Source organism: Phocoena phocoena, chromosome 16, assembly GCF_963924675.1.
Source record: "Phocoena phocoena chromosome 16, mPhoPho1.1, whole genome shotgun sequence".
NCBI classification, from domain to species: Eukaryota; Metazoa; Chordata; class Mammalia; order Artiodactyla; family Phocoenidae; genus Phocoena; species Phocoena phocoena.
This window is the reverse complement of record NC_089234.1, coordinates 62,070,390-62,095,564: the sequence shown is the minus strand read 5'-3', so window position 1 is coordinate 62,095,564 and position 25,175 is coordinate 62,070,390. Positions and strand designations below refer to the sequence as shown.

Here is a 25,175-nt window from a genome sequence, read left to right as displayed (position 1 = left end):
ACTTGCTTTGGCCAGTGGGACGTTAACGAGTGTGGTGCAAGCCAGGGTTTATGAGTGCTTGCACACTGGGCTTCTCCTGCTAAAACACTTACAACCTTTTTGACTTTGGGCAAGTGTGGTGGTTTTAAAACATGTCCACAAATTATCTGATATGCTGTCCTTCAAAAGGTGAAGCCTAATTCCCCTCCCAAAAAATGTTGGCAGTACTTAGTGACTTAATTCCAATGATTAGAATGTAGCAGAAGTTACATTCCAAGGCTAGGTCATAAGATTCACTGTAGCTCACTCCTTGTTCCCTCTCTTGGTTCAATCACTCTGGGAGAAGCCAGCTGCCATGTCATGGAGAGACACAAGCAACATTATGGAGAGGTCCATGTGCTGAGGACTGAGACCACCTGCCCCCAGCCATGTGAAAGAGCTAGGAAGCAAATCCTCTGGTCCCAGTCAAGCCAGCCTTCAGGTAATTACAGACCAGGAAACCATCTTCACTGCAACCTCATGAGAGGGTGGCTTTCCTGACCCTCAAAACCTAAGAGTTAACAAACATTTGTTGTTTTAAGCCACAGGTTTTGGGGCAGTAATTTGTTATGCAGCAATACATAACTAATACATCAAGTTATTCAACTTTTTTGAGCTTCAGTAAAACGGATATAATAATGGAGACTACTGCACAGGGTTGCTGTCAGAAAAATACAAAGCAGTGGTGCACATAAAGTGCTTAGAAGAGTGGGGTATTGTAGTCACTCTTGGACATTGGTTGCTGTGGTTGCTATCGCCCAGCTGAATCTAAAAGGTGCTTTGCTAATCTACAATGCTCCCACTTCCTGAGTTCTTCATCTGGGAGTACATTTCCCCAGAGAATGTCAGCTTAGGGAAGGAAGTTTTTGCCAAGACAATTCAACGGGGAAAGAATAACCTTTTCAACAAATGGTGCCAGGTCAACTAGATAAACCACAGGCAAAAGAGTGAACTTGGACCCCTACCTCATACCATATACAAAAATTTACTCAAAATGGAGCAAAGACCTAAATAAGAGCCAAAACTATAGAAAGAAACATAGGCACGAATTTTTGTGACATTCGATTAAGCCAACAGTTTCTTGATATGACATCAAATGCATAAGCAATCAAAGGAAAAAAATAAATTGGACTTCACTGAAAGTAAAAACTTCTGTACTTCAAAGGATGCCATCAAGAAAGTGAAAAGACAACCCATAGAATGGGATAAGTTATTTGCAAATCATGTATCTGATGAGGCTCCAGTTTTCAGAATGTACGAAGAACATTTAAAACTCAATAAAAAGACAAATAACCTAACTAAAAAATGATCAAATGATTTGAATAGACATTCCTCCAAAGAAAATATACTTTGTAATAGTCAATAGGCACATGAAAAGATGCTCAATGTCATTAGCCATCAGGGAAATGCAGATGAAAGCCACAATGAAATAACACTTCACACCCACTAGGTTGGCTACAATCAAAAAGACAGATTATAACAAGTATTGGCAAGGATGTGGAGAAATTGGAACACTTATACACTGCTGGCGGGAATGTAAAATGGTGCAGACACTCCAAAAAACAGACTGGCAGTTCCCCAAATGATTGAACTCAGAGTTACAACACAACCCAGCAATTCCATTCTAGGTATATACCCAAGAGAACTGAAAACACGTTCACACAAGAACTTGTACACAAATGTTCATAGCAGCATTATTCATAATAGCCAAAAAGCGGAAACACCCTAAATTTCCATCAACTGATAAATGGATAAACAAAATGTGGAATATTATTCAGCCATAAAATGATCCAAGTACTATATACATGCTACATACGGTTGAATCTTTTTTTTTCTTTCTTTTTTTAAATTTTACTTATTTAATTTTTGGCTGCGTTGGGTCTTCGTTGCTGTGAGAGGGCTTTCTCTAGTTGTGGCGAGCGAGGGCTACTCTTCTTTGCGGTGTGCGGGCTCCTCATTGCGGTGGCTTCTCTTGTTGCGGAGCACAGGCTCTAGGCAGGTGGGCTTCAGTAGTTACGGCACGTGGGCTTAGTAGTTGTGGCTCGCGGGCTGTAGAGCGCAGGCTCAGTAGTTGTGGTGTATGGGCCTGGTTGCTCTGTGACGTGTGGGATCTTCCCGGACCAGGGCTTGACCCTGTGTCCCGTGCACTGGCAGGCGGATTCCTAACCACTGAGCCATCAGGGAAGCCCCGGTTGAATCTTGAAAACATAGTAAGTGGAAGAAACCAGTCACAAAAGACCACATGTTATATGATTTAATTTATATGAAATATCCCAAATAGGGAAGTCTATACAAATAGAAAGTAGATTAATTGTTGCCCGGGCTGAGGAGTTTGAGAATAAACGGTGGGTGACTGCTAATACATACTGGGTGTCTTTTTTTGGGTGATAAAATGTTCCGGAATTAGACAGTGGTGATAGTCGCACAACTTTGTGAATATACTACTAAAACCCACTGAATAGTATACCATAAAAAGTTGAATTTTATGGGGCTTCCCTGGTGGCACAGTGGTTGAGAGTCTGCCTGCCAATGCAGGGGACACGGGTTCGTGCCCCGGTCCCGGAGGATCCCACATGCCGTGGAGCGGCTGGGCCCGTGAGCCTTGGCCGCTGAGCCTGCGCGTTCGGAGCCTGTGCTCCGCAACGAGAGAGGCCACAGCAGTGAGAGGCCCGCGTACCACACACACACAAAAAAAGTTGAATTTTATGGTAGATTATTTTAATCTCGATAAAGCTGTTATCCAAAAATGGAGCAAGTTTTTAGAAAGGGTGTGAAAAATTAGCTGAGTGAGTTTTTTTAGGGTTTTCTAGAGGTGATGAAATCCATACCATGTACATACACAAATCCATGTACATACACAACCAAATGCATTCATGCGCGCATGCACGCACACACACATCAATTTCAAAAGAACACTGAAGCAATTTTGTGGTACTTTTGAAAACAGAACATGTGACTATGACACCTTTTTTTTTTGGGCCTTGCCTCCAGGCTTGCGGGATCCCAGTTCCCAGACCAGGGATCCAACCCAGGCCGTGAAATCACCGACTCCTAACCACTGGACCACCAGGGAACTCCCTGACACCTTCTAACTGGGAAAGGAAGACACCAGAGGTCCCAAGAAGAAAATCCTAAACAATCATTTTTTTTTTGGCCACATGTAGTGCGGATCTTCGTTTTCTGACCAGGGATTGAACCCATGCCCCCTGCAGTGGAAGCATGAGCCATAACTGCTGGACTGCCAGGGAAGTCCCATATCACCATTAATTTCAATATGACTTTGCTAGGAGGCAATTATTTGCCAAACAGTTTATACACTTAACTCATGGGACTACTCAGTGAGGTAGCATCATTATCTCCATATTACAAATGAGGATCAGAGAGTGTAAGTACCTTGCCTGGGGTCACACAGCATGTTAACGGGAGAGCTCCTTTCTCTACTCCAGGCTACCTGTCAAAATGAATAAAAAAAAACAGTTGATACTCCCCATCCCTGAAACTTCAAAACTGTACCCTGGTGTCAACTTCATTTACTTCTTCTCATTCTATACTACAACCCAACATCTATGTCCAACTTTTCCTACCTCCTTCACACTTTGCTCTGGCCAGAAATATCTCCCTGTTCTCCCTGAATGTCCCAAAATCTGTTACCAAAAGAGAGATCAAGGAGGGGTACATGTTGTAATCAGTGTACTTTGTAAGCTCTACACAGATGTAAACTAGCATTTCACCTTTTCCTTCCTCTAGGAAGTGCCTTCTTCTCTTGACATATGCAAAGCTTTAGGATCTTTCAAGATTGAGCTCAGCCCTCTCCAACTCTGGGAACCTCCAGACTGCAGGGTAGGCAGGGGGCTTTTCCTAGATTCCTGGACATTCACCATAAAATCCCTTCCACCTCATGCCCTGGTCCAACCTGACCACCAACCACAATATTTGCTTTGCTGTATAAGTTCTTTTGTCTGTATTTTTGTTAAGAAGTAATAGCTGTTTTACCTGGGCTGAACACTGGGTATTAGTCTCAATTTCCTCATTTGTCAAATAGGAACGATGATAGCTATGTTTATGGTACCCATGATTTTCTTTTCAATTCCATTTTGGGAATGATGTGGACAGAGACAATGTTGACTAGAGCATCAGTTCTCAAAGCGTGGTCTGGAGATACCTGGGGGTCACTGAGACCCCTTCCAGGGACCTGTGAGTTTCCTATTTTTTCAACTACATACCTGTGTGAATCTGAGTTTTCTTCTTATACTTGAATCAACACAACAGATTGAATGCAGAAACAGATGTGAGGGTTTCCCTGGTTGCACAGTGGTTAAGAATCCGCCTGCCAATTGAGGGGACATGGGTTCGAGCCCTGAATCAGGAAGATTCCACATGCCACAGAGCAACTAAGTCCGTGCGCCACAACTACTGAGCCTGCTCTCTAGAGCCCGCGAGCCACAACTACTGAGCCCGCATGCTGCAACTACTGAAACCCGCGCACCTAGAGCCCATGCTCTGCAACAAGAAGAGCCACCACAATGGGAAGCCTGTGCACCACAATGAAGAGTAGGCCACGCTCGCCACAACCAGCAACGAAGACCCAACACAGCCAAAAATAAATAATTAAATATATAAAAAATCTTAAAGAAAAAAGACACAGATGTGAGATTGCAGCTGTTTCCTATTACGTATACATTAAAATGTTTGCCAAAATGTAAAAAACCCCACGGTTTTCACTAATTTTTTTGGAAAATATAACTTTAAAAATAAAATATTATGTTTACATGGGATGACATTATTTTATGAATTGATAAACATTTAAAGATTCTGTTTTAGTTTCTAATAGAGTAATTATCAACAGATATAATCCACACAAACAAAAGCTCTTTGGGATCCTCAATAATTTTTCAAGAACGTAAATTTTAACATCAAAAAGTTTGAGAATCCCTAGAGGAAAGAAAGTGTTACAGATTTGAATTTTCCAGGTAACTCGTGGTCTTAACCTTCCCCTGTGCTTCAGTTTCTTTTATCTCTAACACAATACTCACTCATGTGACATGGGCAGCTATTAATTTCTTTGTTTTCTTAATGTTTATATGTTGCATTATGTCTGTATATAAGGACTGTCTCTGGAAGAATACACAATAAACTGGTCCCAGTGGTTCACCCTCGAAAGGGGAATTGGGAAACTGGGAGAGGTGGCATCGTAAACCTTTCTGCTGTGTTTTTTAATAAATGCATGCATTGCTTATTTTAATATTGAGCAATTAAAAGTAAAATAACACTTTTGTTTAGATGGATAGGAAACAGAAGTCGGCTCAAGGAAAGTAGTGTTGATTGACAATTAAAAAAAAACAAACACGCGGGCTTCCCTGGTCGCACAGTGGTTGCGAGTCCGCCTGCCGATGCAAGGGACACGGGTTCGTGCCTCATTCCGGGAAGATCCCACATGCCACGGAGCGGCTAGGCCCGTGAGCCATGGCCGCTGAGCCTGTGCGTCCGGAGCCTGTGCTCTGCAACGCGAGAGGCCACAGCAGTGAGAGGCCCGCGTACCGCAAACAAACAAACAAACAAAAAACACGCAAGTTTTCCGTGCCCACCGACGGGCAGCTGACAAACACTTGTTGTAGGCTCTGCCCGACTCGCGCCCAGCCCTCAGGGCTTAAGCCCCAGCCCATCAGCAGCCCCGCCTCGTCGCACAGCACCCGCCCCTCGTAACGTCACATCCGGCCGACCAGCTACCCCGAGCTCTCTCTGGCTCCCGCCTTCGCCCGCTTCCGGTCGTCGTCGTCGTCGCCGCTGCTGCCGCTGCTGCCGCTGCTGCTGCTACTGCTACTGCTGCTACTGCTGCTGCTGAGGCTGCTGGCGGAGGCCGGAGGAACGGGCGGCGGCGGCGGCGGCGGCGGCTGAGAGGGCGGCGGCGGGAGCGGAGCGGGACAAGGGAACGAGAGGAAGCGAGCGAGGAGCGAGCGGAGCGCGCCGAGCCCCGCCCGCCCTTCCGCCCGCCGGAGCAGCCGAAGCAGCCCGGGCCCCCAGCCGCCGCCGCCGCCGCCGCCGCCGCCCACCCGCCTGCCCACCCGCCGGACAAAGCCCGAGAGCCCGCGTCCAGAGCCATGTCCTCGTCCGCCGGCAACGGCCACCAGCCCAGCCAGAGCCGCGCCATCCCCACCCGCACCGTGCCCATCAGCGACGCCGCGCAGCTACCTCATGACTATTGCACCACGCCCGGGGGGACGCTCTTCTCCACCACGCCGGGAGGTGAGCGCCGGCCGCCCGCGCGGCCCTCACCCGAGCCTGGAGCCGGCTCCCGAGCGCGTCCGCGCCAGCCTCCGCGGTGTCCCCTCAGTTTCCCGCCACGATTCTTTAACTCAGGGCGTGTCCACGCTGGCCGCTCCGGCCACCCCGGCTCCGCCGCAGCCCCACCAAAGCCCCCGTGAGACAGCTTTCGGGAACCTTAACTTCGCGTTCTCTCTCGCCTGCAGCTCGATTCAGTGCGTGCCCACTCTGGGAAGTGGCTCTCCTGTAGCGAAAAAAAGCTCTTGTTCCCGCCTCGTGGCAGGTTTACGCACTCTGCCCAGTTTTCTGCCCCCTCTCCTCCTGCTCCGGGGCAAATTCGTCTACATTTGGTCTTGCACTCACTCGGCATTACCTCTGCCTCTTACATATTGTGTAGTTGTGCACATTGACGCTTGATTTTGGAGCCGTCTCCCGGGCCTTTGTAGAAAGGAAGTTGGGGAGAGTAAGTCGCTCCTGCGACGCTGCGATGACTTGTTTAGCTGCTTTTAGAACACCAGGAGAAGGCTGGAATGCGGAGTTTGGAAGCCTCGCCCAGTGTTATCCTGCTTTGACAGCATTGTTTACTTTGCTGGACCAGGCCCCGCGGGTGGGGGGAGTCCCCAGGCTGGAGGAGGAGTGATAAAATAGTGCTCAAGTAATAGTGTTGAGGGTAGAGCGCTGGCAGCCTTGAGGGTAGAGTTTTGGCGGCGCCGCCTTTGGAGGTAGATCGAAGAGGGCGTTGTCAAGCAGGGCACCCTTGCTGGGGGGCTTGCTTGATCCTGGGGAAGGGGCAATGCAGAGCGGGGTTTATGAACACTGCTTTTCGAAGTACGACCAGAAACTGTTTACAAGGAAGAACACTGGGGTAGAGGTGAAGAGCGTTGAATTAATTGGTCACGGGAAAAGGGAGCTCAAAGGTTGTCTTTCCCCTCACTGGGCTTTTCTCCAGAGGGAGGAGACTGGACTGCGATCTTGAGGTACATTATGAAAGGAATGGTGCTTCATTTTTAACTTCGTGACTTTGCCTTTTGGTGACGGCCTCTGGCTAGAGGGTTGGGACTTTGCTGGCAGCCCCTGCAGTCTGCAAGATTGCTAGCTTCGTTCTTGTGGGCTGGGCTCACCAGTTGTACTACAACCAATCCCCTGCAGTTAGGCCTGGGCGATCCTTTAATCGGTCGCACAATAGCAAGGCGGTAGAGTAAGAAGACCTTGCCAACAGGGGATAAAAATCTAGGAGAGAGCTCTACAGAGGAATCCAGCCAGGCCACTCTAGGAGTGGGGTGGCTGCCTTGGAAGACTTTTAAATGACCCAGGCAGGAGAAGTTCATCAATAAGTGTGGAGAACTGGGCTTAAGGACGTTATAACTTTGCAGAGGAGTGGAGTTTCTAGTGAGGTGGCTTACCTCATTGGAGAAACCTCCCTCCTGACCTGATCTGTTCAAGGCCAGACCCTAAGCATGCTGAAATCTTCTGGCCTTTTAATCGTGAAAGATTTTGGCAGATCAGAATCTGCTCCAGATAGGGTTGTCTTGAACTTGAACTGACAGCTTTTAAGAAATGGATACTGTTTTCCAAGGTGATGGACAGAGATTTATAACTTCTTCCAGAATTCTTTGTGAATTCCGTAATGCCTGTGCTTCCAGCAGTTCAGAACTTATGTCATAGTAGCAACTGCACTCAGATATTATTTCTTTGAGTAAGGAACTAAACTTTTAGCTGTATATTAATCATTATTCCCCTGAGGGAAGAGCCACAGGGACACCCTTTTTGGCATATTTCAGACAGCCAAGCTACAATGCTTTTAAAGTAAGGGCATAGTCTTTAGGCATACTTTAAAGATAGAAGCCTGGGGCTTCCCTGGTGGCACAGTGGTTGAGAGTCCGCCTGCCCATGCAGGGAACATGGGTTCGTGCCCAGGTCCGGGAAGATCCCACATGCCACGGAGCGGCTGGGCCCGTGAGCCATGGCCGCTGAGCCTGCACGTCCGGAGCCTGTGCTCTGCAACAGGAGAGGCCACAACAGTGAGAGGCCCGTGTACCACAAAAAAAAAAAAAAAAAAAAGAAGCCTGTCTCATAGTCTGGATTAGTTCCTACAGTGCTTGGAAAGATTCTGCCAGAAATACTGATTCATTTATCCTTCCTCCCTGTGTACATAGACGCTACTTCTTTCTCAAATATCACTGACCCTGTCTCCAGATTCTACACTTCTTTTTAAAATTAATATATTTAGTGGCTGTGTTGGGTCTTTGCTGCTGCGGGAAGGCTTTCTCTGGTTGCGGTGAGCAGGGGCTACTCTTCATTGCGGTGGCTTCTCTTGCTGCGGAGCACAGGCTCTAGGCACACGGGCTTCAGTAATTGTGGCGTGCGGGCTCTAGAGCACAGACTAAGTAGTTGTGGCGCACGGGCTTAGCTGCTCCGCAGCATGTGGGATCTTCCTGGATCAGGGCCCGAGCCCGTGTCCCCTGCATTGACAGGCGGATTCTTTTTTTTGCGGTACGCGGGCCTCTCACTGTTGTGGCCTCTCCCGTTGCGGAGGACAGGCTCTGGATGAGCAGGCTCGGTGGCCATGGCTCACGGGTCTAGCCGCTCCGCGGCATGTGGAATCTTCCCGGACCGGGGCACGAACCCGTGTCCCCTGCATCGGCAGGCGGATTCTTAACCAGTGCGCCACCAGGGAAGTCCCAGTTTCTACAGTTTTTAATTTCTGTCTTAAATACTTGTCGTCTTAGCTCATCTGTTATATTGAGCCAATATTTGTTGGTAGAGCACATTGTCATCTTTAAATTTTTAACACAAAGACTTACATAATGTGTTTATAAAATATAGCACTGTTGTGATTGAATTTAATCACTATTTTATAGCAATTAACTCAGTGCTGCCTAGATCAGTACTTACTGATTTAGTTTCCCCCCGCTTTGGAAAATTTCCAATTTTCTGATGGTTTGTTCATCTCTTTTGTTACATTTCCCTCTCTCCTCTCATGTAATTTTCCTTCCCTGAACCAGGGTTGTTATTTGGTCACCTCTAGGCACCTGAATTAATCCGGTTAGGTACCTTAAGTGAGTTTTGTGGGTCTAGCAAAGTGCTTTGCACAAAAGGGGACTACAGACAAAAGTAGGAAATGCAGTCTTTGTTCTGAATGGTCTTAAAATCGTGGTGGGGGTTAGGGGTGAAAAAGCTTTTTAGTTCTAAAACAAAAACTTTTAAAGAGTCAAGTGCTAACTTATATATTTCAGACTTGAAAACATTTAGAAAAGCGATAGAAGGCTTGTATTGAAAAATCTATTTAGTAGGAAGGAAGGGGATTAGAGTTTTCTGTCTCAAACTTCTGGAAACTTTCTGGAGTGTCATACACATGTCAGAGCATTCCAGGATAACAGTTGATGTGCTGAATGCCCTAAATGATCAGACTGGGCAAGGACATTCACAGCACAGTGAACTTACCATCTCTCCCCACAGAGGATACAGCTTACCCTTGAAAAGGTTTCTCAAAATTGCATTCCTGTGGTTTGGAAAATGAGAGTTGGGTGAAAACATACTTGTATTTCTCATATTTTTAGAAGTGTACATTTTCTCATTATTAAGGAAGAGTAAAATTTTTGAGTAAATTCAAAATGCCCTTGGATTTTATTTTGTTTTGTTTTATCTGCCTGTGGAGGAATGGGGATGAATGACGTTCGTTTCTAACTTTGAGAAGCTGCTTCTGGCCTCAATGAAAGGTAAAGTTACTGTAGTCTCCTTCACTTCTGTGACATTAAGAAGGAACCTAATGCTTTCATTCTGTAACTGAGAGAAATTAAGTAACTTGTTAGTGTCATACAGCTAATTAATGTCAGTGGGTAGTCGCAAATTTACTGTCCTGATACCTAGTCCAGTTTTTTCCTCTCTTGTCTTAAGATGTGTATTTTCCTAGGAAAGGAGGTTTACAAACATTTAAAAAGACTCTTCTACCTCTGGAATGCTAGCTAATGCGATTCTTTTTGTTATCTTATTTTTTTTTAAGTTCTGAACTGTCTCCCTGTGGGAGGGTTGTGCTCTGGGGAGTGAGCAGAAACACAGAGACCTCTTTGAGCCTTTCTTTTTGCCTTTCTTTTCCTGCATAACATCCTCATCAGCTGTGGAAAAGTATGCTGTTGCCATAACAAGAGCACCAGAGGGGAACTAACTATGATGGTCTGAAATCTTGTTCATACTCTGTGCTTCCTCTCTGCCAGCTGGAGAGTTGCTGTGATTGATTGGTTCACTGAAGGCCATTGGAAGGGTCTGGGGATAAAGGAGAAGACAGGAAGAAGGGAAAAGAATCCACTTGGAGTGAGCCATAATAAAGTAAGAGTATTTGGGGGGAGTCCTGAGTGTTAATCTGATTCCTTTCTTGGGAGAAATGAATAGAGCTCTGTGTAGATATGGGGAAGGCAGGCCAGTTTCTCACTGTTATAAAATTTCTAATTCAATGACCTTGGGCTGAGTTTATTCTAGGCCAAAACTTCTGAACCAGCAAGAGTACTTATTTGGCTCTCTCGTTTCAGTTATTAACCAAAGGACTTCATGATTACATGTGAGAAGTGTGTGAAAAACATGTTGAAAGTTGTCCAATCACTTTGCCTTGTGTTCGAGGAAGATGGCATTTACTTATCTAAGAGTAACAAAAATTAACATGTGTTGTCATTCTGGAGCAGATTTGGCTGTAGTCTCATATTCATCAGCTGCCAAAGCATGTACTAGAAGACGTAGCTCAGTTTTGTGTTGGGTGCATGTTTGCTGATGAGGGACTGAATTCTGAGCCTGGGAAGGCAGCAGCCCTCAGCCGCAAGGCATATAGCAGCGTGATGTGTGGAGGGGAGTGCCTCTGCCTGCTCCACGTCAGTCACAGCCTGATGAGGGAAGACAGAGCTCGTCCAGGCTGATAGTGCACAACTCCCTTCTGCTCTCCGGAGGCCTGTGTGTGAACCGGGAAGGGTGAAACGTGATGAGTCTGTAAATTGGCACTACCAGTGTTGTTCCCTGGTGCAAAGACCTTGTGAGGACTGGAGTCTTAAAGATGATTTTATGGGAGGGGTCTTGCATGGTTTGGAGTCAGTGTAAAGATTTGCAGATCAAGTCCTTTCAATTTTTCGATATTGTCTTGAATAATATTCAGGCTTCATGGATTTGTATGGACAAAAAAATATTTTGGTGTGTGGACATGTCATAACTAATGACCAAGGAATGTCAAGTTTTTATTTTTATATGGAATCAGCCAAAATAATTTTTGGAACTCAAATAGCTACAGTAGTAAATAATGTAGGAGATGCTTCATTGCCAGTCAGCAGTAAAGTAAAGGCTGTGATAAGGAAAAAAAAAAGATTTGCTGATCAGACAAGGTAAAGTTAATGTGGGAAAGCTAGTTCATCTGGTTGGAGAGGAAGAGAGCCTGAGCAGGACAGTAGTTTGTTGGTGAAGGATAGAACTTTTTCTTGGCTTCCAAGTGTTTCGATGAACAAATTAATGTTTAAAAGATTTTTGCGGGACTTCCCAGGTGGAGCAGTGGTTAAGAATCCACCTGCCAACGCAGGGGACATGGGTTTGAGCCCTGGTCCAGGAAGATCCCACATGCTGTGGAGCATTTAAGCCCGTGCGCCATAACTACTGAACCTGTGCTCTAGAGCCCACGAGCCACAACTACTGAGCCCACGTGCCTAGAGCCCGTGCTCCGCAACAAGAGAAGCCACCACAATGAGAAGCCCGCACACTGCGACGAAGAGTAGCCCCTGCTCGCTGCAGCTAGAGAAAGCCCCTGCGCAGCAATGAAGACACAATGCAGCCAAAAATAAACAAATTTTTTTTAAAAAAAATATTTTTGCTTATCTATTTATAATAAAACAAAAGTCAGTTGAAACTTGCTGTCATTCAACTTATTGAATAGATAAGGCCTAGGCTACCATTTTCAAATTTGTTTATCACAGAACTTTGTTTTGCAAAGATCCCTTAAAACCTGTGTTATAACACCCAGCAGCTATCTATCTGATGTGTGGCTTGTTTTTAAAGGACCTCTTCACCTGATACTCAGGCTACAGTTTGAAGCCAGAAGCTTAGAAATTTATGAGTGTTTATATCTGAATAAATGATCTTTCAGATCCTTAGGACAAAGGCCCCGACAAACTGAAGCTGTTCATTTCATTGAGTAGTTTTTAAAAGTAAAATCCTTAACAAGCAAGGATCAATTAACTGGAAAATACAATTCAATTCTTATAGATTCCTTGGGATTATCTATATACAAGATCACAGTTGCCTGTGCATAGAGATAGTTTTACTTCTTTCTTACCAATCTAGGTGCCCCATTTTGTTCTGTTTTTCTTGCCTAGTTGCCCTGGCTAGAACTGGAACCTTTAGTACAGTGTTGAGCAGAAATGGCAAGAGAGTGACAACAGATTCCCTTGACTTGTTCTCAATATTAGGGGAAAACCTCCAGTCTTTCATCGTTAGGTAAGATGGTAGCTGTGGTTTTTCGTAGATGCTCTTTATCAGATTCAGGAGGTTCCCTTTTATTCCTAGTCTGTTGAATGTTTTTATTATGAAAGGATGTTGGGTTTTGTCAAATGCGTGTGTGTATATATATATATATATATGTGTGTGTGTGTGTGTGTGTGTGTTGCATCTATTGGGATGATCATGTGATTTTTGTTTTTTATTCTATTGTTATGATGTATTATGTTAATTATTTTTAGATGTTCAACCAGCCTTGCATTCATGGGATAAGTGCCATTTGGTCATGGAATATAATCCTTTTTATATATGTTGCTGAATTCAGTTTGCTAATGGTTGAGAATTTTTGCATCTATATTCATAAGGGATATTAGTCTGTATATTTCTTGTGGTATCTTTGTCTGGTTTTAGTATCAGTGTAATACCTCATTCAATTTTAATTTTTTTAGAAATGGCCTGCTGTTTGTAGCAGAAGTGAGGACTGGTGAAGATAGACCATTGCTCTCTAGGTTCTAAGAGGTACCTATCAGAAAGTTTGAGAGGCTTGTGGTTCATTTTAAGATGTCATAATTAATCCTTTGAGCTTGAGAAAGGTGCTCATCTCATTACCAGAGCATGTTTATGTTAGAGCCAGGCTGCTTTTACATTGAAATGAAACCACTCTCTGGTCTGATAAGTTCCTAGAACCATTATGAAGAAGCAGCACTGAAAAAAAGTGACCTAGACCAGTGATCTCCAGTAGGCTTCTTTGCCTCTTATGAACTTTATTGATGAGTTCCTCACTATGAGTAAAAGTAGAAGACATTGATATGTATATATGCATTGTTTTTATTTTTATTTTTTAAGTGCCCAAGAGGAGTGAACTTGGGAGGAAGACAAGAAGTGGGAATGAAAGCCAGGCTTGAATCTGAGTGCTTTCCCCATACCAAAGCAGTGAACAAACCTTCATTAATTATTAGCATTACAGAGGCTGAACCACAACATCTGTGAAATCTAATCCAAAGAATTGATCCAGGATGCAGTCAACAGTCTGGCAGATCCAACCAACATTTTCCTGGAATCAGAGCCAGGCATTTCTTGAGAAAATTTATTTCAAGATGAATGTTCTAGCCCAAACAGACGTGGACATATTTGATGTACTTCATTTTGATAGACTTAAAATCAGTCGGCATTTATTTGAGATTAGTTTGTGGTTTGTATACCACTTTGGACCTGGTACTAACTAAAAAGGTCATTTGTTTCAGATCACTTTGCAACCAAGACTCAAGAGAGCCCGATTTGCTTAGAGTACCTTGCTTATTTGTGTCGGTCTCCTGGCTCCTGTGTCACTGTGTGATCTTTCTTTGGATGCTAGTTTCTCCATCTGTAAAATGACAGGCTTCCGCCAGATGCTGTCTAAAGCCTCTTCTAGCGCTGGACCTTCTGCATAGGAAGATGGTCATTATCAACTTCCCTTTCAGCCTAGGTTTGTGTTCTGCTATGGCAGTGTCCTACGTGATTGGGCAGGGAGCCATCCTTTGACATTTAATATCTTGGAAATCTTTATTGGAGTTAATCTTTATTGGAGTTAATCAAAGGACCATAAGGATTGGCTTTTCACAAACCTTGGAAGTCTTCCGTTTGCCATAATTATTTAGCCATACTAAGTTATAATATACTCTGGCTCCAATTGTGCCTTTTTTTGATGTAAAAATTGTCCCTCTCATGGTTTTATTAGCATTTTAGGGATTTGATGGTTGTACACAGTAAATGTGGTTTGGCCACCATCAACTTCCCTGGAGGATACTGGGTTAGGCAGCTTTTAGCCTCCTCTGGGTTATCTGGCATAGAGCTTTTAGGAGTCTGTCCTTTCATCCAGAGCCTCCATGAAGAACAGATGTTTAGAACTGTAGTTCATTGAAGAATGTTCTCTAACACAGTCAGTCAAACACAGGCCTTGTTAATCACCCTCTTAAGCTGGAATAATAAAAAGCAAAGGAAACCACTGTATTTGTAAGTCCTTTCTGTATTTTCACTTCTTATTTTCCCTTATTATTGGGGGAGACAGGGGCTTGGGAGGAAAGAGGGAAAGCGGCAGACTACCTTTCTGAGTGTATTGGAAACACTTGCTGCTTGTTCATCTTGTATCTGTTTCTGATCTCTTGGTGGGCCCTTACATGAGGCATAGATGGAGAATGTCAGGAATTTCTAATGGAATACTGAGGTTACTTGCCAAGTGTTTTGTTGTTGATGTTGTTGTTTTCATTTCTAGATTTGAAGGATACCTTCTTCCTCATGGCTTTAGTGTCAGTCTGTTATGTATGTATGTATATTTGCAAATTATTTTTGAGTCATTTTTTTCCCCGATACCTTATAATGGGGTTTGCTTTTTTTTTTTTTAACACTTTCTCTTAGTCTTAAAAAAAAAATTTGATGGTGGGGGGTTCTTTAAACAACAAATTTATTCTGTTACATTTCTGGAGGCTAGAAGTCTGAAATCATATATATTTCTTATTGGGAAATATACATAACATAAAATTGACCATTTTAACCATTTTTAAGGTACCGTTCCATGATTAAGTACATTCACATTGTTGCGCAACCATCACCACCATCCATCTCTAGGACTTCTTTCATCTTCCCAAACTGAAACTTCATACCCATTAAACAATAACTCCCCATTACCTGCCCACCTCCGGCCACTGGCAGCCATCGTTCTATGTTCTGTCTCTATGAATTTGACTAGTCCAGGTCCCTCATATTCGTGGGGTCATAAAATATTTGTCTTTTGTGACTGACTTGTTTGACTAAGCAAAATGCCTTCAGCATTCATGCGATCACCCTTTTATTTTTCTTTTACATTTATTTTTTGTAACCATGAAAGTAAAGTTTAAAAGTCATATAGTATTAGGCTAATAACAAAAAGCAACATTCTCATGCCCCATCTCATCTCCAGTTCCACTCCCCAGAGAAACCATTTTAAACTCTTTCAGCCATTTCTTCTAGCGTTTACCTCTGGATTTCTGAATGACATGATTTAATGCTATTTCTCAGTTTTAGATATTAACAGTTTCCTACTGTGGAAGATGAGGATTTAAATTTAGGTAAATATTAAATAGAGACGTGACGTGACTGACTCTATTGGTTTCCAGCCCAACAGCCGTTCACTCTTTTTCCATGCTACGCCAGATTCCCTCATTTTTTTAAAGTGGTAGCGTGCCAAGTCCCAGAAGATGCACCCTGACTACTCTGTGGCTTCCCCAGTGTCTGGGCTGGCGGGCATCTGACCCAGTTCTGGCCTAAGGATTGTAAGCGGGAAGACCACTAACGCTTTTCTGAGAAAGATTTTCCTCTTTGATGGCTAAAGTCCCCTGCGGGAAGCCCTATTTGACCCTACACTCTCCCTTCTTGCCTAGGATATTGTTAGGAGGGTGTAGGTTCATCTCAGCCTTCTTGGAGGGTTTTGTCACCAGCTATTCAAGCTATTCACTTCGGGCAAGTTACTTATTGTTTCTTTTTCTGAAGTGTCTATTTGCATGAGTGGATGCTTAATTCTAATTCTGGAAGCAGCCTTAGTTAAACAGTTTTATGGTCAGGACCCTGCAAAAGTATAGTAACTACTGCCCTGTCAGTTAACCATGTTACAGTGGACTTTGTCTAGGTGGTTTTATTTCAGGTTATACAGTTTCTTGGGTGTATATAGCTTAATATATGCATTAATTATAATTTAAACTAAGCTACTTGGTCTTGAAAGAGGCCCTTAGGCGTGAATGACCTTGTTTGTGTACTAACCATCTTCACAAGCATAATTTTGGGCCTTCTTCATTCACCCTCTTGTTCCCTGCCATTTGAAGATCACTAGTTTTTAGATCAAAAGGTAGAGCCTTTTTTTCCTCCTCTCTGTTCTCCATCAAAGGGACTCAGTTTTACTCTCATGTTTTCCTAGGAATGTCAGCATTTAGAAAATGCTGGGTCAGGGTATTAGATTTATCCAAAAAAGTGGTCACCAAGGGATGAAGAATGTTTATAGATATCTAATGTTAACCTAGATCTAAAGATTCCTATTTGTTTTGAAATCCAAACATGAAGACTAAAGTAATATATGCAAGTGTTAAAATCAAAATAGAAAAAGAAAAATTGAACAGAAGCACATAAAATGCAGAAATGCCAAGAGACTACTGCTTTTAACAGTTTCTGTTTATAGTGATTTTATTGGTTATACACTGTTACTGTAAATAATATACGTATACCACAATTTCTTGATTTCTTAACATTGGATGATACTGTTGACTCCCTATTATGAAAATGAGGCATATAGGACACTTTCATTACTTTCTATCCTCTCATTTTCCCTCCTCTCTCCATTTACCAATTTTTGTAGATTGTTTTATCGTTTTGGGTTCTTCTGGGTAGTTACCTTTAAAACTGTAAATACTATAGTTAATTAACTCTTGTGTTTCAATCTGATAGGTTTTTTTTTTTTTTTTTTAAATTAATTAATTTATTTATTTTTGGCTGTGTTGGGTCTTCGTTTCTGTGCGAGGGCTTTCTCTAGTTGCGGCCAGCGGGGGCCACTCTTCATTGTGGTGCGTGGGCTTCTCACTATTGTGGCCTCTCTTGTTGCGGAGCACAGGCTCCAGACGCGCAGGCTCAGTAGTTGTGGCACACGGGCTTTGTTGCTCCGCAGCATGTGGGATCTTCCCAGACCAGGGCTCAAACCCATGTCCCCTGCATTGGCAGGCAGATTCTCAACCACTGCACCACCAGGGAAGCCCAATCTGATAGTTTTAACTCTCCACCATATGAGATTATACTATCTACCTGTCCTGCCTCTACCTCCCTGGTAGGTCTGCCTTTCCATTATTTTTTACGATATCAAGGTCTGTAATATTTATATACTCTTCCTTAACTATGATAATTCACTTTTATTATGGTTTGATTGTAAACATTGAAAATCAATAAATAGCATATACGATACTATGAATTTTGTAACTTTTCAATATAAAACCAAGGAGTATGATGATTTTCATAGAAAAGGAAATGGAACACTCACTGGACAGAAAAAGTTTCCACTGTCAGTGTCAAATAGATTCTTTTTTTTTTAACACTCCATCAATTTATTAAAATCATGCTCCATTTTAATATTGTGTTATATGCAAGCTATGGATTTTTTTAACCTTCTTTAGGAATTTATGGTTAACTTTTCTCTAGTTAGTTGTGGATGCATTGCATTGGTTGATGTTGAATTGGGCTGACATAAATGTGGCCGGCAGTTGAAATTTGAATTATTGGAAGTTCTTGCTTCAGAAAATGTGTCTATGCATATGTATAAGAGACCCTGAATATTAGGTTTTTAATTGTCTTGGAATTCATATAATTTCACAGTAAACACAATATCTAAAAAAGGAAATATAAAGGGTTTTTTCCCCTGGCATTTTATTCATAGTCAGGTCTTAATGTTTTTCTTTTAATAGTTTTGGTTTTTTGAATGTCAAATGCTTTTCAGTTACACCACAGAATCCTTAGTCACATGTTAATTCCCTTTTTTTTTTGCTCTGTATCTGCTACAGTTAATTTTTTCAGCTTGCAGTGATCTAAAATTCAGACACTTAAAATACCGTGGTTTTGTACCCATATTTTCCCTGGCCATATTTAAGAACATTAACAGCATCAGTTAAGATCCTAGTTCTTCAGGGTGTCTTCTCTTCTGAATTGTTTATTTTGTGTACATTTGAAACCAAATGTATCTTAAAAATCCACTAACCTATTAAAACAAGTGAGTTTAGTAAGGCTGAAAGAAACAAGATTAGTATACAAAAACCAATTGTGTTTCTGTATACTTTCAATAAACAATCCAAAAATGAAATAAAATAATTCCATTTATAATAGCATAAAAATGATAAAATACATAGGTATAAATTTAACAAAAAAAGCACAAAACATATACTGTGGAAACTAGATGACATTGTTGAAAGAAAGAAGACCTATATAAATAGACAATCCATGTTCATGAATCGGAAGATTTAATATTGTTAAGATGGCACTACTCCCCAAATTTATCTATATATTCAGCACAATCCCCATCAAAATCCCAGCTGGCTTCTTTGCCGAAGTTGACAGGCTGACTCTAAAACTCATATATGGATCTTTAAGAGACCTAAAATAGCCCAAGCAATCTTGAAAAAGAAAAAGTTAGAAGACTCACACTTCCTGATTTCAGAATTCGTTACAAATCAAGACCGTGTATTACTGCCATAAGGATACACATAGATCAGTGGAAGTCCAGAAATAAACCCTCACAATTACGGCCAATTGATTTTTTTTTAATTAATTAATTTTTGGCTGCATTGGGTCTTCATTGCTGCGCGCGGGCTTTCTCTAGTTGCATCGAGCGGGGGCTACTCTTCGTTGCGGTGCACGGGCTTCTCATTGCGGTGGCTTCTCGTTGTGGAGCACGGGCTCTACGTGCGTGGCTCAGTAGTTGTGGCGCACGGGCTTAATTGCTCCACGGCGTGTGGGGTCTTCCCCGACCAAGGCTCGAACCCGTGTCCCCTGCATTGGCAGGCGGATTCTTAACCGCTGCGCCACCAGGGAACTCCCTACGTGAATGTTTATAGCAGCATTATTCAAAGTGGAAACAACCCAGATGTCCATCAACTGGTTAATTGATAAAATGTGATTTATACATACAATGGAATATTATTTGGCAATACAAAGAAATTAAGTACAGTTGATCCTTGAACAACGTGGGGGTTAATCCATGTGTAACCTGTAGTTGGCTCTCTTCCTCCATGGATTCAACCAACACTGACCATATAGTACTGCAATACTTCCTGTTGAAAAACAGTTCAAACTTGCATTGTTCAAGGGTCAACTGTACTGATAAATGCTAAACGTGAATGAATCTTAAAAACCTGCAAGTGAAAGAAGCAGTCATAAATGGACACCTATTGCTTGATTGTATTTTATGAAATGTCTAGAATAGGCAAATCTATAGAGACAGAAAACAGATCAGTGGTTGCCTAGGCTGGAGAGGTTGGCAAAATGTGGGGAGGGACTGCTAAATGTATATGGGTTATCTTGGGGATGATGACAGTGTTCTAAAATAGTTTGTGGTGGGAATTCCCTGGGGGTCCAGTGGTTAGGACCCGGCGCTTTCACTGCTGTGGCCCAGGTTCAATTCCTGGTCGGGGAACTAAGATCCTGAAAGCCTCATGGCACAGCCAAAAAAAAAAAAAAAGATTGTGGTGATGATTGCACAATTCTATGAATATACTAAAAACTATTGAATTATACACTTTGAATGAATTGTACATGAATTATATCCCAAAGAAGTTAAAAAATGTATTTTATTGCCCCTGCAAAGTCACAGGAATTCTTCAAAGTTTCTCTTATATCTGACACATTTAGGTAGAATTTCTACTACTTATTTCCTACTTGGTTCAATTATAATTCTTTATTGTTTATGTTGTTGTTAATATATAATTTAGAAATAGAAAGCTTGCTTTTATCCTGTGCTTTTTTTTCACCACCTCACCTCAGTTTCCAAGCTTAGTGTACTACAGAAGTGAGAATAATCTTGTTCCGACTTGCAACGTGAATATTAGTAAGAACATCTCAGGGTGAAATCTCACCCTTCTGAAACCTAGCCATGGACAAAAGTGGAGGTGACACAACAAAATCCATCCACTAAAGCTGCTTCCCTTTGTTCATTGGAAAACCATCAGGCGCCTTCCCAGCCTACTTGCTCGTATTTTACATAGTGTTAAAATAAGCAGATCACCAGTTTCCAAACCCAACAGATTAGATGTATCAAGTTAGAATGGGTGTAAAGGGTGTACTGTAGACTGAATTGTGCTCCCCCCCATTCATATATTGAAGCACTGACCCCCACAATGTGATGATATTTAGAGATAGGGCCTTGGGAAGTAATTAGGTTTAGATGAAGTCCTGAGGGTGGGGCTCTCACAATAGGATTAGTGTCCCAAAAGAGACACCAGAGAGCTTGCTCCCCTCTCCCCCGTGGCAGGACACAATGAGAAAGAACTGTAAGGAAATACATTTCTGTGTAACACACCCAAAATGTGGTATTTGGTTAGAGCAACCAAACTAAGACATGGACAAAAGATGGTTCTTAGCCAAATGGTGAGGGAAGAGACAAGGAAACCATGGTGGAGAGGGCTATAAGCACAACCTGGCTATCTGAATCCTATTCAGTATAAGGAAAATACAGAGCACCAACTGAATAGGCCCTGAGACTTCCTATGTCACAACATAGTATAATAAATGAGTTTCATAATAATCAACCGGATTCATCAAGAAAGGGTTGGTTTTCTGTTTAAGGTGGTAAAAAGTTTTAAAATCTGTATTAGAAAAATTTCCATCCAAAATAGTTCAAGTTACTCATTTTTCGAAAATTGAACTAAGTTTTCTACTCTCCAGAATGATTCATTCCTCATAATTTCAGCTACCTTTTTGTTTGTTTTCTTTGGCTGCATTGGGTCTTCGTTGCTGCATGCGGGCTTTACTCTAGTTGTGGCGAGCAGGGGCTACTCTTCATTGTGGTGCACGCGCTTCTCATTTGTGGTGGCTTCTCTTGTTGCAGAGCACGGGCTCTAGGTGTGCGGGCTTCAGTAGTGGCACGTGGGCTTATTAGTTGCGGCACACGGGTCCTAGAGTAATCGGGCTTCAGTAGTTGCAGCGCATAGGCTCAGCAGTTGTGGCTCACAGGTTCTAGAGCGCAGGCTCAGTATGTGGTGCACAGGCTTAGTTGCTCCATGGCATGTGGGATCTTCCTGGACCTGGGATTGAACCTGTGTCCCCTGCATTGGCAGGCAGATTCTTTTTTTTTTTTGCAGGCAGATTCTTAACCAGTGCACCACCAGGGAAGTCCTGCCTTTTTGAATTGTTACTAAGTTCTTATTTTTCAAAGCAAGGAGAGTGAAGGTAAATTTCTACTTTCCTTGTCCTAAAATTGTATTTGAAACAGGGTACAAAACTTCTGTCTTCTTTAAACCCTGTTTTCCAGGAACTCGAATCATTTATGATCGAAAGTTTCTGTTGGATCGTCGCAACTCTCCCATGGCTCAGACCCCGCCCTGCCATCTGCCCAATATCCCAGGAGTCACCAGCCCCGGCACCTTAATTGAAGACTCCAAAATAGAAGTAAACAATTTGAACAACTTGAACAATCATGACAGGAAGCATGCAGTTGGTAAGAGAATGCTGGTATTAGGGACCAAGAGGGTAGCCCTGGGATTCGAATGTCAGTCTGCTGTGGGTTGAAAAAATGTTGATGCTTCACTTATAACTAATATTCAGTCATATGTCTCTAAGGTTCCCCGCACTCCCCTCACCAAGGCTTATTGAATTGTTCTGAAAACCCTGAGTTCTAAACCATAACCAAATCTAATCTAGGTGGGGGTTGGGGGGTGAGGAAGAATCCAAAATCAGGGAATGGTAAATCCCAAAGAGGACTCCTTGAACCTGGGCTTTGTTGGACTAAGGGTAACACACACACAGAGAAACAAAACAATTTAATAGCTCCCATTTCCATCACCCTCAAGAAACAGAACTTGCTTCTTACAAGAAGAACGTCATTTTTGTGGTGTAGGGCAGCGGTCCCCAGCCTTTTTGGCACCAGGGACCAGTTTTGTGGAAGATGATTTTTCCATGGACTGGGGGGTGGGGGGATGGTTTTGGGACGACTCAAGCGCATTACATTTATTGTGCGCTTTATTTCTATTATTATTACACTGTAATATGTAATGAAATAATTATACAGCTCAATCATAATGCAGAATCAGTGGGAGCTTGTTTTCACTTGCCCCTCACTGATAGGGTTTTGATATGTGTCTGCAAGCAGTTGATTTATTATGGTCTCTGTGCAGTCAGACCTCTCTGCTAATGATAATCTGTATTTGCAGCTGCTCCCCAGAGCTAGCATCACCGCCTCAGCTCCACCTCAGATCTTCAGGCATTAGATTCTCAAAAGGAGCGCGCAACCTAGATCCCTCGCGTGCGCAGTTCACAGTAGGGTTCACACTCCTGTGAGAATCTAATGCAGCTGATCTGACAGGAGGCAGAGCTCAGGCGGTAATGCGAGCAATGGGGAGCGGCTGTAAACAGAGATGAAGCTTCGCTCACTTGCCCACAGTACCAGTCCGTGGCTGGGGGGTTGGGGACCCCTGGTGTAGGGAAAAGCAGTATGGTTTTTCACCCCGTTTTCCAGGACTGCCTATAATATTTCAGTAAATACTCCCCCATACTCACACACACACGTTTCTTAATGAGTCCTCTCTGTGTCTGTGGAAATGGCCAGCTCCTGAAGTACACCTTGGATTGCACTCCATGACCCTTTTACACGAGCCAGCATTCTGCCTCCTCAAATTCCAAATGAGTTTTTAATGGACAAAGTGTCGATTCAGAGCAAGGCCAAAGTTCAGAGCCTCCAGAAGAATGTGCTGACTTGATAGATGGCCAGGTGCTCCCCAGGAGCTCCCGTTTGGTCAACCTCTGGACAAAGGGACACTCAGAAAGTTTTCACTTGTATCCTTTCCCCCAGTTGCTCCTCCCTGTGGGTGATTTGACTGCCATTCTTGTTTTTCCCCCAGATTAAAAAGACTAGCCAAAGCAAAGCAGAATAGTTGTTTCAAGGCTGCAGGGAATGGGACAGTTTGAATTCCTTTTTGACCTTTGTGCAAAGGGAATAATAGTTAAAACTGTTTTTCTTTACCTCTTCATGCTTAACTTTTCCTGTTCTTCATTCTAACCAGGAGATGATGCTCAGTTTGAGATGGACATCTGACTGTCCTGCGCGGATCAGAAGAAAAGCGGCAACACTGAGACATGTGTGTACCTGATTTGGCCAATAGGATCAACAATGCAGAGACAGAAGAGGCAGTACCAGCAATCCCTGCTGCAGTCTCCTGCTCCCCTGCTCCTTTTCCGGGTGCCAAAGGATGCAAAGATGAGCTGCATCTGACCATTTCTTCTCCCTATTTCCTGTTCCCCTTCCCAGTTAGACAGATTGAAGGCCCTTGGCATATTTCTGTAGAACTAAGCAGCCCACAGAAGAAAACAGTTAACCTCTGGTTCCCCCTTCCCCCCATTTTTTTTTTTAATCCCAAATCAAATATCAACCTACCAATAATTGGCTGGCTGGGAAGTCTGGGGAAGTGATATGGAGGTTTGATAGGTTTAGCATCATTCCTGTTCTTACCCTCTGTCTCTCCTCCCTGTCTTGCTCATGTTTCAGTGCTGCAAAAGTCTGAGTTTGGGGTCTTGAAAACCCTTGGATGGAAATAGTAAACAGGAAGAGAGCTGCTTTCTCTTTTACCTTGAGGTGTTTGTCCTTGGGGACAGAACGCTGTTTGTACATCTCTGGTAGCATTACCCTGGGGCACTGTTTTGAGGTCCACTTCCCCTCCTTCCTCTGGGAGGAATGTCTTCTGTCTTTAGCATTATAGTTCATCTTCCCATTCGTTTACTTATCACAATTGTGCAAACATTTCTTAAGTCTACATCAGAAGAGGGTCTTCGGTCACCAGTTGTTCTTTCTCCTCCCCTTCTCCCACCCCTCCCTGCTTGCATCTTGCTGCTTGCAATCCTTTTGTACTCTGAGCTATCCACGTGATTTCTCCTGCTCCCAGAGCAGGTCCCGGAGGCTCTTTGGATAAGGCCCGATGTATTGGGTTGACCAAAAAGTTCGTTCTGGTTTTTCCATAAGATGTTACAGAAAAACCAGAATGAACTTTTTGGCCAACCCAGTAGTCCTCTGCAGGATGATACCCAGGAATGACGTCGGAAGACAAAGAACTGTTTGAGTACCCAGGCTCAGTAGTCCTTGTTTTTCAGTCCAGTGAGCATTGTGCTACTTGTTGTCTGGGATTTTTGAGTTTGAAGTTGACTTTCAGAAACGCTCTTAGAAAAGAGCTGAACTTCTTTCCTCTGTGGACCTGCTTTGTTTGGCTGCTGAGGTAGATAAGCACGGGCTTAAAAATGCGTTCCTTCTGCTTTTCTACCTTTCCCATGGTACTCTGAATTTCCCCGTCTTTCACTCCCTCCCTCCCTCCTTCCTTCCTTCCCTCCCTTATCTCTGCCAGGCCATTTTTCAAATGTACATCCAGGATACCTCAAGTGTCGGTATCTGATAATATCTGTCACTCCTCTTAACTGAGGAGTGACCTTTTATTTTTAAGATGAGTACAAACCTATTTTTAGATATGTTTTCAGTACAATTTTGAACAGCAACTTTTTAATTACACATCTTCCAGTGTTAGGTGGGTGAGGATTGTCCGTAGGCGAGTCTGCTGTTCCACGTCACCATCCCTCGTCTTCCCTAGTCCCTTACGAGCTCTCTCCTTCTCGCTCTAGTTTTGGGTGTGCATGTTTGGAGTTTGTAAGTGGGTGGATTGTGAAACTGGACCCTTCTGCCTTCCCTGGGTTGTTCATGG

At 43.1% G+C, this 25,175-nt stretch overlaps 1 protein-coding gene across 1 annotated transcript; it reads left to right on the top strand.

Moving 5' to 3' along the window:
- Positions 1-6,116: 6,116 nt before the first annotated feature.
- EIF4EBP2 (eukaryotic translation initiation factor 4E binding protein 2) lies at positions 6,117-24,350 on the top strand. The gene is made up of 3 exons (XM_065894574.1): positions 6,117-6,261; positions 21,749-21,934; positions 23,496-24,350. Exons 1-3 carry the CDS (start codon positions 6,117-6,119, stop codon positions 23,525-23,527), a joined length of 363 nt encoding a protein of 120 aa, XP_065750646.1. The 3' UTR covers positions 23,528-24,350.
- Positions 24,351-25,175: the final 825 nt, after the last annotated feature.